The 18,883-nt window shown below is 40.9% G+C and overlaps 1 protein-coding gene across 9 annotated transcripts in view; it reads left to right on the top strand.

Moving 5' to 3' along the window:
* The window catches only part of HDAC8 (histone deacetylase 8), a 243,617-nt gene that overhangs the window by 167,172 nt on the left and 57,562 nt on the right, over positions 1 to 18,883 (top strand). For 4 of the 9 annotated variants that reach the window (XM_045472535.1, XM_045472534.1, XM_045472538.1 and 1 more), the window contains one exon: positions 13,229 to 13,324. The exons of 4 other annotated variants lie outside the window; for them this stretch is intronic. In XM_045472535.1, the coding sequence (XP_045328491.1) occupies positions 13,229 to 13,324 (96 nt within the window). Of the gene's footprint in view, positions 1 to 7,038; positions 7,072 to 13,228; positions 13,325 to 18,883 lie in introns of those variants that run through there. One more of the 9 variants, XM_045472545.1, reaches the window with a different exon arrangement.

The following is an 18,883-nucleotide window of genomic DNA, read 5'->3' as shown; positions in this document are numbered from 1 at the left end:
GCTTTGGGATGCAGAGTTCTAAATATATCTGTCAAGTCCATCTGATCCAATGTATCATTCAGGGCCCTTGTTTCTTTATTGACCGTGTGTCTAGATGATCTATCCATTTCTGTAAGTGGGGTGTTAAAGTCCCCTGCAATTACCACATTCTTATCAATAAGGTTGCTTGTGTTTATGAGAAATTGTTTTATATATTTGGGGGCTCCGGTATTCGGCGCATAGACATTTATAATTGTTAGCTCTTCCTGATGGATAGACCCTGTAATTATTATATAATGCCCTTCTTCATCTCTTGTTACAGCCTTTAATTTAAAGTCTAGTTTGTCTGATATAAGTATGGCTACTCCAGCTTTCTTTTGGCTTCCAGTAGCATGATAAATAGTTCTCCATCCCCTCACTCTCAATCTAATGGTGTCCTCAGGTCTAAAATGAGTCTCTTGTAGACAGCAAAGAGATGGGTCTTGTTTTTTTATCCATTCTGATACCCTATGTCTTTTGGTTGGCGCATTTAATCCATTTACATTCAGTGTTATTATAGAAAGATAAGGGTTTAGAGTCATTGTGATGTCTGTATGTTTTATGCTTGTAGTGATGTCTCTGGTACTTTGTCTCACAGGGTCCCCCTTAGGATCTCTTGTAGGGCTGGTTTAGTGGTGACAAATTCCTTCAGTTTTTGTTTGTTTGGGAAGACCTTTATCTCTCCTTCTATTCTAAATGACAGACTTGCTGGATAAAGGATTCTCGGCTGCATATTTTTTCTGTTTAGCACACTTAAGATATCGTGCCAATTCTTTCTGGCCTGCCAAGTTTCAAAAGAGAGATCAGTCACGAGTCTTATAGGTCTCCCTTTATATGTGAGGGCACGTTTACCCCTTGCTGCTTTCAGAATTTTCTCTTTATCCTTGTATTTTGCCAGTTTCACTATGATATGTCATGCAGAAGATCGATTCAAGTTACGTCTGAAGGGAGTTCTCTGTGCCTCTTGGCTTTCAATGCCTTTTTCCTTCCCCAGTTCAGGGAAGTTCTCAGCTATAATTTCTTCAAGTACCCCTTCAGCACCTTTCCCTCTCTCTTCCTCCTCTGGGATACCAATTATGCGTATATTATTTCTTTTTAGTGTATCACTTAGTTCTCTAATTTTCCCCTCATACTCCTGGATTTTTTTTATCTCTCTTTCTCTCAGCTTCCTCTTTTTCCATAACTTTATCTTCTAGTTCACCTATTCTCTCCTCTGCCTCTTCAATCCGAGCTGTGGTGGTTTCCATTTTGTTTTGCATTTCATTTAAAGCGTTTTTCAGCTCCTCGTGACTGTTCCTTAGTCCCTTGATCTCTGTAGCAAGGGATTCTCTGCTGTCCTGTATACTGTTTTCAAGCCCGGCGATTAATTTTATGACTATTATTCTAAATTCACTTTCTGTTATATTATTTAAATCCTTTTTGATCAGCTCATTAGCTGTTGTTATTTCCTGGAGATTCTTCTGAGGGGAATTCTTCCGCTTGGTCATTTTGGATAGTCCCTGGAGTGGTGAGGACCTGCAGGGCACTTCCCCTGTGCTGTGCTGTATAACTGGAGTTGGTGGGCGGGGCCGCAGTCAGTCCTGATGTCTGCCCCCAGCCCGCCGCTGGGGCCACAGTCAGACTGGTGTGTGCCTTCTCTTCCCCTCTCCTAGGGGCGGGATTCACTGTGGGGTGGCGTGGCCCGTCTGGGCTACTTGCACACTGCCAGGCTTGTGGTGCTGGGGATCTGGCGTATTAGCTGGGGTGGGTAGGCAAGGTGCACGGGGGCAGGAGGGGCAGGCTTAGCTCACTTCTCCTTAGGTGACCCACTTCAGGAGGGGCCCTGTGGCAGCGGGAGGGAGTCAGATCCGCTGCCGGAGCTTGGCTCCGCAGAAGCACAGAGTTGGGTGTTTGCGCGGAGCGAGCAAGTTCCCTGTCAGGAACTGGTTCCCTTTGGGATTTTGGCTGGGGGATGGGCCGGGGAGATGGCGCTGGTGAGCGCCTTTGTTCCCCACCAAACTGAGCTCTGTCGTCCGGGGGCTCAGCAGCTCTCCCTCCCTTTGTCCTCCAGCCTTCCCGCTTTCTGAGCAGAGCTATTAACTTATGACCTCCCGGACGCTAAGTCGCACTTGCTGTTGGAACACAGTCCGTCCGGCCCCTCCACTTTTGCCAGCCAGACTCCGGGGCTCTGCTTGGCCGGCGAGCCGCCCCTCCGCCCCGGCTCCCTCCCGCCAGTCCGTGGAGCGCGCACCGCCTGGCCGCCCTTCCTACCCTCTTCCGTGGGCCTCTCGTCTGCGCTTGGCTCCGGAGACTCCGTTCTGCTAATCCTCTGGTGGTTTTCTGTGTTATTTAGGCAGGTGTAGGTGGAATCTAAGTGATCAGCAGGACGCGCGGTGAGCCCAGCGTCCTCCTACGCCGCCATCTTCCTGAGTCTGCTTTAAAGACTTTTTGAAGGAAAAACTCTAAATTTCAATATACTATTATTGCATACTCTGCATTGAAGTAAAAGCCCTTGTGTTTATGTAGACTTTGATTGAGGTGTCAAATATCTCATGACTCCTCATGACTCTGCCCTGAAATGAGGAGAAGGCAGTTGTGCCATAGCCACTGCATACAGTGGTGGGCTTGCCCAGAGTGACTGGACAGCAAGATCAAAGAGCCAAACCACATCCACTTTGCATCCTTGGACTGTGTTAAAGGACATCCATCTCTGGCTAGCACCTCACCCAGGCTCTACTTTTAATAAACAAAACAATTTGAAATTTGTGATAAATTAAATGAAAAAACAAGAACTTCATCTTCCCATTCATCCATATGCCCATTGCTTATTTTGAGGGTGTACTTAATAGCACTTTCCAGAACAGAGTAATCCCTACGTAGAGACAAAGATGGCTCTAATACCAGGGCATAGGGGAGAAGGAACTTTGCACTCCTTCCCTCCCCATTCTCCTTTTCCCAGAGCCCATCCAGCTGACAGGTGCCAGAAGGGAAGAAATGTTAGCAAGTGATAGTTTCCAACCCCAAAGAAACTGTCCCCAAAGGGAGAGAGAACAAGGCAGCTCATAAAATCCTTCAACTGAGGGACGTAGCGAGACCTATCTAATTACATACGATTAGAAACGGTTCAACTTGTTGAGAATGTGCTACATGTGAAATGAAACAAAATGACACTTCTTGCACCCTGTAATGATACTATCTTGGAAGGAGAGTACAAAGGGTTTGTTCATGCTATCAGTAACAACAGTTTTTCTCATCCAACATTTTCGACACATCTGGTTTTAATATGGTGGTCTAAGTGAAGTAAGTTAACTTTTTACCCACTGTTCTGGCCCTCCTTTTCTTTCTTCACTGTACAATTCCATTTGTGTTGGCATTGTTCTTCTTTCACCCATCCCTCTCCAAGCTAACAGAGATAGAAGAGGGTTGTGCTGAGGAACTTTGCTTATCTCTGGACTCTTGATTGTTTTACTGTTCAAATAGCACTAACAATGATTTGAAAGTAAGACTAGTCTTATTTGTTCCAGCTATGTTCAACAGATTTTAGCTTTGACATTCTATCTAATTTGTTAAACTGACACTGAATAAAAACTCCCTAAGTAATTGATGAGTCAAAAAAAAATCCTGATTTTGAAAATTAGGGAAGGATCATCTCAATTACTCTTAACTAGAATGCTTAGGGAATCTTGTGTTTATATCTAACTGGTTTCCAGCTAACAAGGGAGTAAATGACCATTCTGTACCTGCGTTGGCCAAAAAAAAAAAAGTATTTGGTGATTCCATACTGAAAGTGTATGAGATAGGTGTATTTCCCATGAATGTAGAACCTTCAAGGTACAAAATAGGTTTTCTTCTACACATCCCTTTTCAGAACAGAAAAAGAATTTTTCTGTCTGGCAACCAGAAAAAGATAGTAGAATTCTGCAAATGCCTATGATTAAAAGCCAAAGTTTATAATTTTTTAGTGCTTTGATACAAAGCAAATGCTAACGTTCACCCATCTTTTTACCTTCTTTAGATTTGTGCTTCACAAGACTTTGCAAACACCAAAATTTGTAACTCTGAGCTGACAGGGATTGTCTACTGTAATTATAAGATACAATCTAAATTGTGCTCGATATTGACTTTTTTAAGGACCTGTTCATGTGTTCTGAATTCTCTCTAGACTACAGATTGTGGTTGGAAGGAGGGAGGCATGAATGGTGCAGTATTTTTGGTGGCTTCTGATGTATTTTTCCTGTCTTTAGAGTACTTCTGTAACAAATGCCTTAACCCCAAGAAGTGGCTAATAATGAGACATTTTATGCCCTCTGGCAAGCCAGTTGGGGTGATGGTTTTGGGCACGTGTACCATTCAGTGCCTGAAACATCACAAGGATGTCTGTCTGTGTAGGGCTGATGCCATGAAGGGGCTAGCAAGAATTGCTATCTATAGTCTTTACCTAAGAGAAGTGCCATTTTTACTACAAAGTCAGCAAACCTTCATTAAGCACATTCTATGTACAAAGCCTTGTTAGGTTTCTATAACATTCTCTGTAACATGTTACTAGATCTATTTTTTGAAGTGGTCAACGAATTTCACTAATAATTTACTGACTACTGATATATAGACATAGATATAGATATAGATATAGATATAGATATAGATATAGATATAGATATAGATATAGATAGATATAGCTGGGGATACCAAGATGAATCAGAGGTGTTTCCTGACTTATAGAGCTCAGAGTAAAGTGTGAGAAAGAAAAAATTGCAATTGGGTGTGAGACTAAAGGTTTCTTGTGAAGAGCTTTGTGAGTGTAGGGAAATGAATGATTAATTCTCTCAGAAGGGCATCAGAAAGGCTCACAAAGGAGATGATATTTGAGCTGTATCCTAAAGGATGGGTAAGATTTCACCAGGCAGACAGGATAGAAGGAAAGAGAATTCCAAGCAGAGGGAACAGCATTTGCAAAAGCTCATTAAAGCATGTTGGAATGCTCTTCTTACTATCACTTGAGAGAACAAATATAAGTTGTCCTAATGTTGCGTTTGGATTTTTCTCTCATGATTACATTGCCATTTTTAAATATAGGACATGATATTTTAAGGCAATGATGATAAGAGACCTGATAGATTTGAAAGTTCTCCTTATTAAGCTGTGATGCTTATCTGGTGTCTTGCACATAGCAGGCTCTCAATAAATGCTTGCTGAATGATGAATCCCATATCTCTTTCCATTTATAAATTACTACTCTATCAAGGATCACCTTACAAAGCAAAACTTCTGCCTATGACTTAGAAATGAATGTTCACAGTTCTGCTCTCTGTCACCCCAGCTTCCTCTACTCTCAAGAAGTATGTCTCTGCCACTGGACCTTAATTGTGTTTACAAGGAAGGACAACTTCCCTTGCTTTAAATCCTCAGTAACACTGGTTTCTACTCTGAAAGCCTCTTCAATTATATAATTGAAATTTTTAAAAAGTGCCATTTGAACAGGATAGTCCCCATGTTGATGAAATAGGGGTTGGTGTCCTGGGAACTTTAGTGATACTGGCTAATATAGATGGGTACACCTCACATTTTTATTTTTATAGTAGAACCTAAATATGATTGATCAAACACTTTATATGGCAATAATAATAGAGTCTGCATTGAACGGCCTTGACAGCATGACATGGTATTGCCTATTTTGTTGTTGTTAAGAAAGAAAAGATAAATTTTTACTATTTTTATAAATTATGCAATAACCTTTGGGGCAGTAAAAAATTTTTGCCTTGAATATCACTAGGGAATAGATGACAGAGAATGTAGGTAGACATAAACCATTTGCAAATCATATGCAAGGACACTTGTAACCCTTTCATTGCATTTTTGGATCCAGTCTTTGGGAAAATTCCCACCAGGGAATCTTGTTTCATTGTGAATCTAAAATGTATCAGAAATAAACTTCTTCAGGGACGCCTGGGTGGCGCAGTCGGTTAAGCGTCCGACTTCAGCCAGGTCACGATCTCGCGGTCCGTGAGTTCGAGCCCCGTGTCAGGCTCTGGGCTGATGGCTCAGAGCCTGGAGCCTGTTTCCGATTCTGTGTCTCCCTCTCTCTCTGCCCCTCCCCCGTTCATGCTCTGTCTCTCTCTGTCCCAAAAATAAATAAACATTGGGAAAAAAAATTTAAGAAATAAACTTCTTCAGTTCCAAACTGTGGCAGCTACATGACTGGCTCTTTCAGGCCTAAACTCTATAGCTATACCTTTCTAAAGGCCACAAGAGGGGCGCCTGGGTGGCTCAGTCAGTTAAACGTCCAACTTCAGCTCAGGTCACCATCTCCCTATTGTGAGCGTGAGCCCCGCGTAGGGCTCTGTGTTGACAGCTCAGAGCCTGGAGCCTGCTTCAGATTCTGTGTCTCCCTCTCTCTGCCCCTCCCCCACTCACACTCTGTCTCTCTGTCTCTTTGTCTCTCTCTCTCTCTCTCAAAAATAAATAAACATTTTTTTAATTTTTTAATACATAAATAGATTAATAAATAAATAAATAAATAAATAAATAAATAAAGGCCACCACACCTGGCCACAGAATGTACTATCTTTCAGCCCCTGCATTTCACTGGGTAAATTCTTTTTACAAATAATTATTGACTGCCTCTTAGAGCCAGGCACAGTGGCAGGTTCTAAGAATACAGAAGTAAAGAAGACAGCCCCCATGGTACCCTCAACCTAGTAAAATGGCTTATAATCTCTTTGAGGTCATGGTCCCTTTGGAAAATCTGATTCAAACTGCCCTTACATTGCTTAAATATTAGGATGGCAGCTTTCTGTTTCCCCAAAGGAAGGCAAGAACTTTTGTCCCTGATGAATGGAGTCTTGTGAAATCCATTAGAACTTATTCTTTCTAGATGTTAACCTTTATCCTCTTTTGGAGCCTGTAGCATGATAGAGAGAACATGGACTTTGAGCAAAACAGTTTGGAATTCTTCTATCAGTGGGACCTTGGGTAATTTACCCAGTGTCTCAGAAGCTCTATTTTCTCATTCCTAAAACAGTGATCCTCATATGCACTTTGCAGGGTGGCTGTGAAGATTGAATCAGTCAATGTGTATGAAGCACCTCGCACAAGGTCAGTGCTCCAGTCAGCATTAGTAAGTGACAAGGCTATATTTTGAACCTAGGTCTTTCTGACTCAAAAACCTAGTCTTTCTTCTTCCTAACAAATGTTCTGAAAATACTGGATTATATTTAACACTCACCAAAACTCCATCAGGGAGGGAAGAAACACCACATCTGGAGAAACAAATGGATAGAAAGAAGGAAATATCCTAGTTTGTCTAGAGACACTTAGGACATCTGTGACAATGCTGACACCAATTCTAGAGTCTCAATATCCTTTGTAGCTATGAGCACCCAGCATGGCTCCATGATCAGTTGTATCCGTTCCTTCTATAAGAATTTACTGACTACCACTATGTGCCCTATTTGATCCTAGGTGCTTGTGATGATTTAAAGGGCATGATCTATGACTTCTAGGAACTTTTAGCCTAGTGGGGAGGCAGAAGCTATACCCAAAAAAAAAACAATTAGAAAAAATTACACAAGACAGTACATAAACAAGGAATAATCTGTAGCCAAAACTAAATGTATTAGTCATCTTGGGCTTCCATAACAAAATACCATAAACTGGTTAGCTTAAACAACAGAAATTTATTTTCTCACAGTTCTGGAGGCTACAAGTCTAAGATCAAGATGTCAGCATGATCAGTTTCTGGTGAAAGCTTTCTTCCTGGCTAGTGTAGAGCTGCCTTCTCTCTCTGTCCTCACATGAAAGGGAGACAGAGAGAGAGTGAGCAAGCTCTCTGATGTTTCTTCTTATAACATTACTAATCCCATCATGAGGACCTCACCTTCATGACCTCATCATATAAACCTTATTATCTTCCAAAGACCCCATCTCCAAGTACAGTCACACGACAGGTTAGACATATGAATTTGAGGGAGGACACAATTCAGTCCATAGCACTGTCTAACTTCTCATGTAATGGCCATGAGATGACTTTTCTTTCCTTAATTAAATTTTTTTGCTGACACTACTAACATTTTAAAATACATAATACAGGGGCACCTGGATGGCTCAAGTGGTTTGGGCATCCAACTTCAGCTCAGGCCATGATCTCATGGTTTGTGAGTTCAAGCCCTGCATTTGGCTCTCTGTAGTCAGCACGGAATGCACTTCGGATCTTCTGCCCCCCTCTCTCTGTGCCCTTCCCTCCCTGCCTCTCAAAAATAAACATTTTTTAAAAATAAATTAAAAAAATAAAATACGTAGTGCATAATATAGTCATTAAAGCTTTTGGGGGGGAAACAAGTTATAACTTGTATTCTAGTCACCATAGTGTCACTGCTTTGATTTATACCTACATCAGCTCTTGCCTGGACCATTGCAATAGACGCATTCACTCATTCATTCATACAAGTAGTGTGTGCTTACTCTGTTGCACACACTCAAGAATTCAATAGTTAAAAGGCTGACATGAATCCTGCACTTAAGTGCTTACATTTTAGTCAGGGGACAGCATTAAGCAATTCAATGACCAAATTAATTATTTGAATACAACCAAGATGAGTGCTACCAAGTAGTAGTAGAGGAAGTTGAAAGTATATGATATGGAAAGGTGCCCTAATCTGGGGAAGCATCAGGAAGACTGCAGTGAAATTAATGTTGAGCTCTGAAGGCCAAGTGGAAGCCACTAGGCAGAGAGCCTGGAAGAAGAGCTTTCCTGTGTGAAGCACCCTGTGTGAAGGCCCCTTGTGAGAATAAAGCAGTACTCCTTTGAAGAACTGCAGAGGAGACTGTAAGGTCAGAGCTGGAAAATTTAGAGATAGGAGGTGAGGTTAGAGAGGTAGTCATGAAGTCAGTTATTACAGGACCTTGTAGGCCATGGCAAGGATGTAGACTTGCAAGCACCAAGTAACAGGCAACTATTAAGCAAGGGAAAACCACAATCAGGTATGTGTGTGATGTGTGTGTGTTTGTGTGTGTGTGCATGTGTGCATGTGCACGTGTGTGTATATTAGTCTGCTCTGGCTGTCATAACAAAATTTCAAAGACTGGGTGGCTTAAACAAGAGAATTTATTTCCTCCCAGTTCTGGAGGCCAGTTGTCCCGGATCAAGGTCCAGCAGAGTCAGTTTCTAGAAAAGTCCTCTCTTCCTAGCTTATAGATAGCCACTTTCTTGCTGTGTCCTCAGATAGCCTTTCCTCAGTACATGTGCACGGGGGAAAAAAAGAGGAAGAGAGAGACAGTATGCAAGCGAGCTCAGATGTCTCTTCTTATAGGGACACTAATCCTATGGGATGAGAGCTCTACCCTTATGACCTCATTTAACCTTAATTACTTCTTTATTCTAAATATAGTCACATTGGGGGTTAGGGATTTAACACATGAATTTAAGGGGGACACAGTTCAGTCCTTAACGTGTGTGTGTGTGTGTGTGTGTGTTTAATCACTCTGGCATTTGTGTAGACAATAGATTGGAGAAAAGTAGTCCAGTGGTAATAGAGTGACCAGTTAAGAGGCTGTTGTGGTAATCTAGGTTTCAAACGCATCTTGGAGGTAGAACCAAAAGGCTTATTGATAGATTACATGTAGGGGTGAAAAAGAGGGAAGTGTCATGGAGGACCTCAAAGTTCTTTCTTGAGCAACTGGGTGAATTGTTGATTGATAAAGGGAACACTGGAGGAGGAAGTGGGGGTTCGGGATGGGGCCATGAGTGCAGCTCAACTGGTTTCCCTCCCTCCAGTTGTTCCATCCATAATCCATCCTTCATATCAGTTATTTTTGAGCAATGCAACTTTAATCATGCTGCTCCTGCTTCAAATACACACACACACACACACACACACACAACCTTCCAAAGCTTACAAGTCTAAAATTCTTAACAGAGTACACAGGATCCTCCTAGATTGGACCCTAATCTATTTTTCTCACTATACCTTCCCTACCTCTTGAACCATGGTTCTAGCCATGCCTTGACCAAGTTATTCCTTCTACCAAGATGTCCTTCCTCCCACATGGCTGCCTGATGAAATCCTACTCTTCCTTCAAGCTCCAATTCCCATGTCATCTGTCGGTGAAGTTCTCCCTCACCATCCCTCCCCTCCATAGTTAATTGCTTCTTTTTCTAAGGTCCTATAGTACCTGACACATAGAATTATCTGAGACCTTATCATACTGCATTGTAATTCTCTTCCTCATCTGTTTCCCCAACTAAATTAAATGCAAGGGCAAAAGCCATGCTTGATACTTCTCTCCATTCCCAATTCCTACCACAGTGCCTGGAAACAAGTAGGTACTCAGATATAATGATAAATAATAATGGCAAACACTCGTAGAGTGATTACTATGTGTCCGACACTGCTCTGAGTGCTTTAGATGCTCAACAATGATCTCTTCAAAAGTTCAATTATTATCCCCATTTCACAGACGGCTTGCCAAAGTTAGCAGAATAAATAAGTGGCAGAACCAGGATTGAAATCCAGGCAGGCTGGCTCTGGAATCTAAGTTCTTCATCATTGCACTGCATAGCCTCCCAATGTTTTTCTGCTGCTCAAACAATTGGCTATTGCTCTTCAGACTCTCTTTCCAGCAGGGCGGTCTTCATCTCTTTCCACCCCACTGTTTTATTGTCTATTACTTACTTGGAGCCTGGGAGCTGCTTTGATGATGACCTCAGGGAGTTGGGGGCTGCGGGGTGGCGAATTACTCTACTAAAACCAAAGGCTACAGCAGGAAAAGAACTACAGAAATATCCCCCCCCCCTTATCCTTCCCTTTTATCCTACTACCCCACTCCTCAAGCACCAGATACCTGTTTACTTCTACCTTAGAAAGAAGCAAAGGGTTACCCTCTTTTCTCCCAGTACCATTTTTCTACCTACTTGGCTGTCAGCTCCTCCCTGCCCAACCTTTTGTAGTCTAGGAACTAGGCTTAGCTAACTCCTGCAAATTCCAGTTCACACACAAGCTCAAATTGAGTGTGTGCCCTGCAATGCCCCCAACTGGGCCTATCTCATTTTGCTCTGGCTGATATTTTGTTTTGTTTAGCTTTGTTTTTGAGGGGGAGTGGAGTTTTGGTTTTGATTCCCTCAAGAGAGAGCGAGGTCCCTGCTGTTTTACTTTTAGCTAGCACTAGCTCAGCTCCAGAGTAGCCTTCACCATGACCCCCAGATTAATACAGCAATACAAAGAAAAAGTGGCAGCAGGGTAACAATGGCACAGTTGTGTTCATTCCCCGACTTAGCATTTCTTCAGCATTTAGGAGCTTGGTTTTGTGCTGTTTTGTTTGGTTTTTGAAAATTTTTATAAGGGTAAAGGTGATATAGGGTAAAAGCACATTTCCTGAAGCCAGATACACCCACCACTTACTAATTGTATGACCCCAGGAAGTTATTTAACCTCTCTGCTTCAATTTCCTCATCTGTAAAATGGAGCTAGTACTCTTCACAGGGTGTTTGTAAGGATTCAATGAATCAACCAGTGTGAAACATTTAGAACTGTACCTGGTACACAGTAAGTGCTCAGTAAACATTAGCCAATATTATTTGCTAAATACAGTATGGTAGCAGAGAAGAATATCACAAATGTACATGTTCCCACTATTCAAAATTAAAATTGGTTAAGATTTTATCTTAGCTTTATGTCTTTTCTTAAAAATAAATTATTATAAAAAAATAAATAAATTATTATAGATAAGTTGGCTATTCTGTGACCCTCATCCTCAGTACTATTCTGCTCCTGACTCCCTAAAGGCGTCCATTGTCATGAATTTGATGTGTATCTTTCCAGCCCATGTTCACAGTAATCAGAAATAAGACTTGGTATGGGGAAGGGAAGTGAGTGGCTTAGGTTTGTTTTTTTTTTTATTTATCTACACAAATGGTATCATAATGTTCATATTTTGCAACCTGCTTTTTTCATTCAATGTTTTTGAGATCTATCCATATAGATCTACTTCAGTCCATTTAACTGCTCTGTAATATCTCTTGTAGATATCCTGTTTTATTTATCCATTCATATCTGCATGGACATTTGGATCAGTCTGGATTTTTTGCGACTGAATTCAGTCTGTTGGAGTGAACATTTTTATACTTGTCTCCTTTGGCACATGTGCACGTTTCTGTAGAGCAGAGCTGCAAATGTAATTTCCGGGTCATAGGGTTTATCCATTTTCAATTTTTCTAGACATTGCAGTCTGGCAGAGGCAGTGAGCACAGTGAGTAAAAGCATGACCTGGGGCCCAATAGATATAGGCTCAAATCCCAGCTCTATTACTTCCTAAGCTGTGTGACTCTGAGCAATTCTTTGTGCCTTGGTTTCCCTATCTGGAAAATGAGAACAGCATATACCTATTAATGTTGTTGTGTACATTAAATGCAATAAGGCTTTTAAGGTGTTTTAGTGATGAAAACATAGTAAGCTATAATTCTTTTTTTACTATATTTTATCACATATTTCCCCCTCAAATATGATAGTAGACCTAGTATAGATATGTGAATAGAAAAAAATACTAGAAGAACGTTCATCAAAATGTTAGCTAGTGTTAGAAATCTGAGTGATCTTTTTGTGTGTTTTTTTATATCTTTCAAATTTTCTAAAAATGAAATATATTACCTTTGTAATGAGAAAACAAAATCACAGTCAATTGATTTTTTTAATGAAACAAAATATAAAGGAATTGAGATTAAAAAAAGAATTTCCCTTCTGGTGAGCAGGTTCACTCCAAGAATAGTGAAAGAGGTCTTAAGAAGTAGCTTTATAAAAGTTTAGAAACAATCTAAATGCTTACCAGCAGAGGATTTGTTAAATATAGTACCCTGTGGAAGGATCTGCAAGATAATATGGTTAAATGAAAAGAGCAAGTACAAAACACTGCACAGTATGTTACCGTACTGTGTTAAATTGTAGTTTTATGCTTATGTAAGCAGTCTACCTCTTGAAAGAGTCAGGAAAACTCTGCTAAGGGAACAGGGTGTCTAGGGCATGTCAGATTTATTCTTTTACTAAATATCCTTTTCTACCTTTGGAATTTCATATTGTATGCATCTATTATTTACTCAGATTTTTTAGTATATGTGCTGCCGAAGCGAGCACTTACTCAGATTTTTTAAATAAGATACTTTTAAAGTAGCTTATGCTAGAATTTAGTGGGCTTTTTACAGTTATTGTCAGTATCTCCTCAACTGCCTTTATTCTAACTTCCAAAGTTAAGGGAAAGAAGCAAGATGAGGGCATCTGGCTGGAGAGCCGGTACAACATCAGCTATGCTGCTGTCCCACCCCCAGTGCAAACCTGATTCAAAGGTATTCAGACATAGGAGGATGGAAAGTGGTTCTAGAAGGGCATAACAGCCTCAGTAGAGGGGTGTGTGTGTGTGTGTGTGTGTGCCTGCAACTACAATTATGTGTAAAATGTAAGGGGGAGAATGGTAAGAGATATGGCTAAAAAGGTGTGATAGGGCCAAGCTATGGAGCCAATGTTTTATGAGTCATGCTAAGGAGCTCAGACCCTCCAATCAAAGATGTAGTGTTACTAAAGCATTTATAGTAAGGGAGTGAGAACACCCAACTTGAATTTTTTAGTGTTTATTTTTTAATGTTTTAATGTTTATTTACTTATTTTGAGAGAGAGAGAGAGAGAGAGAGAGAGAGTGGGGGAGAGGCAGAGGGAGAGGAAGAGAGAGAATCCTAAGCAGGCTCCACACTCATCATGGGGCCTGACTTGGAGCTCAGTCCCACAAACCATGAAATCATGACCTGAGCTGAAATCAAGAGTTGGACACTTAACTGACTGAACCACCTAGGCGCCCCAATCCAATTTGTGTTTTTGAGATTTTACAAGGGCTGCTGCACAAAGGATGATTTTGAGAGATAGGAAGAACAGTTCAGAAGCTGGTAAGACATGATAAAGCCCTGAATTTAAAGTGTGAGCTAGAATTTGAACCCAGGCCTGCCTGACTCCAAAGATCAAATGTTATTTCTCCGTACAACACACTGCCTGAAGAAATGAACCATTGAGTTCCTTTTAATCAGCTTTCACCACACTAACACTGGAAGTACTACCAGTAGATATACATCTTCATTTACATTGAGATAAAAAGGAAAAGATGACCTCTTAATAAATCCTATGGGTTCACAAAAGCAATTCCTTTTATAGTTTTTTTTATGTTTGTTTATTTTTGAGAGAGAGAAAGAGAGAGAGAGCAGAAACGGAGGCAGGTCAGAGAGAATGGGAGACAGAATCCAAAGCAGGTTCCAGGCTCTGAACTGTCAGCACAGAGCTGGACATGGAGCTCAAACCCACAAACTCTGAGATCATGACCTGAGCTGAAGTTGGCTGCTTAACTGACTGAGCCACCCAGGCACCCCAAAGCAATTCCTTTTTTTTTTTTTTTTTTTTTTTTTTTTTTTTTTTTTAAATTTTTTTTTCAACGTTTATTTATTTTTGGGACAGAGAGAGACAGAGCATGAACGGGGGAGGGGCAGAGAGAGAGGGAGACACAGAATCGGAAACAGGCTCCAGGCTCTGAGCCATCAGCCCAGAGCCCGACGCGGGGCTCGAACTCACGGACCGCGAGATCGTGACCTGGCTGAAGTCGGACGCTTAACCGACTGCGCCACCCAGGCGCCCCCCAAAGCAATTCCTTTTAAAGGAAGAAACCTTAAAATACATGCTGTCACCTTTGTGGTTTGGTTATTCATTAAGTAAGTCTTGCTTACAACATCTTGGGGAAATAGGAAGTTTGCATCCTTCCTTGCTTTTTAAATATTTTGCTTTACTATTACTATAAATTATCTAGTATAATTTACACTTCAGGTATTGAAAATTAAAGAAGGTATCATCCATGAATCCCCAATTTCAAAAAAAGTGGAATATGAATAACAGTAACATTATAATTAGCATATTATAACTTTTGATTATTCAAAAGGCAATTCATGAATAGAGTACCTCAGCATCCATGTTAAGAAAATTATTATCGGGGCGCCTGGTGGCTCAGTCGGTTAAGCATCTGACTTTGGCTCAGGTCATGATCTCACAGTTTGTGAGTTCGAGCCCCGTGTCAGGTTCTGTGCTGACAGCTCAGAGCCTGGAGCCTGCTTCAAATTCTGTGTCTCCCTCCCTCTCTGCCCCTCCCCCTCTCATGTTCTGTCTCTCTCTGTCTCAAAAATAAATAAACACCATGGGGCGCCTGGGTGGCGCAGTCGGTTAAGCGTCCGACTTCAGCCAGGTCACGATCTCGCGGTCCGTGAGTTCGAGCCCCGCGTCAGGCTCTGGGCTGATGGCTCAGAGCCTGGAGCCTGTTTCTGATTCTGTGTCTCCCTCTCTCTCTGCCCCTCCCCCATTCATGCTCTGTCTCTCTCTGTCCCAAAAATAAATAAAAACATTGAAAAAAAAATATTAAAAAAAAAAAATAAAAAATAAATAAATAAATAAATAAACACCAAAAATTAAAAAAAAGAAAAAAAAAAAGAAAATTATTATCATAAGCTCCTAATAGAAAGGGCAGGGTTTATTCGTGTTTTATCCTCAATGCCCAGTATGTAGCAGACTTTCAATGAATGATTGAATGGCTGGATAGATGAGTGAATGGTAGAAGACTATAGGAGTAGATTATTCTGAGCCTATAACTTTCCTAGTACCAGTTTTGCATGCCTTTCTTTTGCTTTTTTCTCCTATAAGTAGAATACAAAATAGCAAAGCTGATTCTCTCCTAAATTGATATTTAGGAGCTTTTGGCAGGGAGCAGGGAAGGGAACATTGAATGACCCTTAATTTTTTGGAAACAGTTTTATCAATATATAATTCTCATACCATAAAAATCTCCCATTTGAAGTCTGCAACTCAGGTATTTATTATATTCACAAAGTTGTGCAATCATTGCCACTAATTCCAGAACATTTTCATCCCCCTCTAGAAGAAATCCCATACCCAGTAGCAGTCAGTCTCCATTCCTCTCCCCCCTCAACCCTGGTGACAACTAATCTATTTTCTATTTCTATAGATTTGCCTGTTCTGGATATTTCATATGAATGGAATTCTACAGTATGTGGTCTTTTATCACTGGCTTCTTTCACTTAGCGTAATGTTTTCAACGGTCATCACATTGCAGCATATATCAGTATTTTTTTTTTTTTTTTTTTTTTGCTTTTTATTACCGTATAGGAGCTTTCTGAGCCAGTAATTTGTGGTTTAAGTCATCGCAGTATTTCCTACATTTTGGACAACTAAAGGAATTCATCTGAAACTGAAAGGAAGCCAGCATGAATACAACCCAGGATGAATGAGATTACAGCCATCCTCATCTTTGGCAGTGGCAAAATTATGCTGAGCCAAAGATCTGTCTTAATAGGATGGCAGGCCCAAGTTATGTGTTGTGACCTCCTGCTGGCAGTGGTCTAGTCTGAGAAGGGCTCATGGGTGCTGGTATAACGGGATGAGGCAAGTGCCTCATAGCTTATATTTCTGGCTTGGGCAGAGCTTGGGTGCAATTCCTCATCTTCAGACATCTGAGAAAAGTATGTCGGGGATCTCCTGGTTCCATTTGTTCTGTTTGCCAGTGGGCAGGGTACTACACTGCACTGTGCAGACAGGTTGGACAGTTTATTGTAGGCTGACGAAAGCAGATTAAAAAACCATCAGCTTGGTGGGAAACTAGCTCAGAGTCCAATCCAAATTTCAGATGAAATATTTACACAGCCAGGAGATAAACCAAGGGAAACAGTGTGCCCTTTGTGTGTGCTTCTGAGTGTGCAGGCACACACAGAGCTGCTGACCATTTGTCAACTTCCAAGATTTATTCTGCTGCTTCTGGCAAAGGACAACCTAATGATTTAATAGCTTGTCAACACCTACACAGAGAAACAAGGACTGGCACTTCCTCATTTCTTATTTTCTTTGCTTTAAATAGGAATTCCTATTGTAAGTCACTGGAACCTGGAAATCAGACTGTCAGGTTCTCTTGACTTGGGTGCACAGTTCCTGAATCTGAGCATAATGAATGTTATAACTTTCCTGTTATACAAACACAGGGTTTCTACCCTTCCAGAAGAACCCATTGAGTTCATGTCCTAAAGCCTGAGTGTTTGCTTCAGACCATTACTGTGAGCCAATTTCAAATGGAGTGAAACTGTTTTGTTTCTGTCCCATGAACCTCTTGAGTTGAATGCCTGCTTGAGCAATCCAGTGCCTAGTTGCCACATTTACATTTGAGATGGAGAAGTTATTGAGAGGATTTAGTGGGGAGGAAGACTGGACTTCTTGTGTAGAATATTATTCTTCAGGCATCCTTTGGCAGTTGTAGGTTCCCTGAAAGCAGGAAGCATGTCCTTTTCCGTATAGCAAATCCCACAGTGCCTAGACACTGTAGTGTCTGGCACACAGTCACTTTACTTGACTGATTTTCAGACAATTCAACTATGATCTAGTGAACAGAATGACAAGTTAACCAGAGGGTTATATTTTATATTAGAAGAATACCTTAGGTACACTGGGCCTTTATCCCAAAGAAAGGTAAAATAGCAAAGTGGTATAGAGCTTTACTTCTCAAACTTCAATATGCATGTGAATTACCTAGGGCCTGTTAAATTCAAATTCTGATTCAGTAAATCCAGGGTGGAACCAGAGATTGTGCCTTTCTTGTAAGCTTCCAGGTGATACAACGTTGCTGGTCCAGGAACTACACTTTGAATAACAAGGATCTAGAACTATGTTGCTCAATATGGTAACCACTAGCACATGGACTGTGCCCATCCAAGTTGAGATGTGCTATAAGTATAAAATAGACATCAGATTTCAAAGACTTAATTAAAACATGTAAAATATCCCATTAATGGTTTTATATTGGTTATATGTTAACATGATAATATTTTGAATATAGTGGGTTAAAAATATATTCTTAAAATTAAATTCACCTGCTTCTCTTTACTTTTTAATGTGGCTACTCAAAATATTTTCAATATTCACATATATGGCTCACATTATATTTCTACTAATCGGCACTAGTCTAGAGTAGGTGTTGAAAACTTAAGTGAAGGACCAAATACTAAATATTTTGGACTTTTCAGGCCATAAGGCCCCTGTCCTACTTTTTACCTCTACCGTTGTGAGCACAAAAGCAGCCACAGACAATACATAAATAAATAAGTGTGGCTGGATTACAATAAAACTTTATTTACAAAAACAGGTAGAGGTGGTAGCCATGAAAACCAACAGCCCACAATAATGGTGAAAACCAGAGAGGCCTAGCAGCCACCAGAGGGAGCTGAACAGTGTTGGAGCTCCTTCAAAGCCTCATTCCTAGAGAATTATTTGACCTGTCTGGTTGTTCCCTAGAAGACACCCCTTGCAAGACTTTTTTCATTAGACCTGACTCAAGAGCTTATTTGGTGTGAAAAACTTTTTCCCTGAGGCATTTGTCAAAAACAATTAGATGCAAATGATTGATTAACTGCATAGCTGTATGAGACAGTAGATAACAGTTTGGGAAAACATTAGGCTAACCAAAAGGCTTAGAAAAAACTAGGGAACGAGATGTCCATAGGGGCTTTGAAAGGCTTCACCATATTCCTGGGAATCTAGGGGGGCACATGCATGCACAGAACTGTGTATATGCTAGGGATGTGTGCGTGCTCAGAAAAGACCTGAGAAAGGCCTCTGGCTGACCTTCAAGCTCTGCACAAGTGAAGTGCTAAGACAGAGTGATGCACTGTCTGGCTAAATGTTGAGGGTGTGCCTCCAACATGCACACAGAACCTCTTGGCAAAGACTGGGAGACTTGCAGGCATTTCAGAACATCTCTGTCCAACCATTGGCTGAATATTAAGTTAAGCAAGTGGAGATTTCAGTGGCCACACATTACAAAG

The sequence above is a fragment of the Leopardus geoffroyi genome, chromosome X (assembly GCF_018350155.1).
Source record: "Leopardus geoffroyi isolate Oge1 chromosome X, O.geoffroyi_Oge1_pat1.0, whole genome shotgun sequence".
In the NCBI taxonomy this organism is placed as follows: Eukaryota; Metazoa; Chordata; class Mammalia; order Carnivora; family Felidae; genus Leopardus; species Leopardus geoffroyi.
This window is presented reverse-complemented; position numbering and strand designations above follow the sequence as displayed.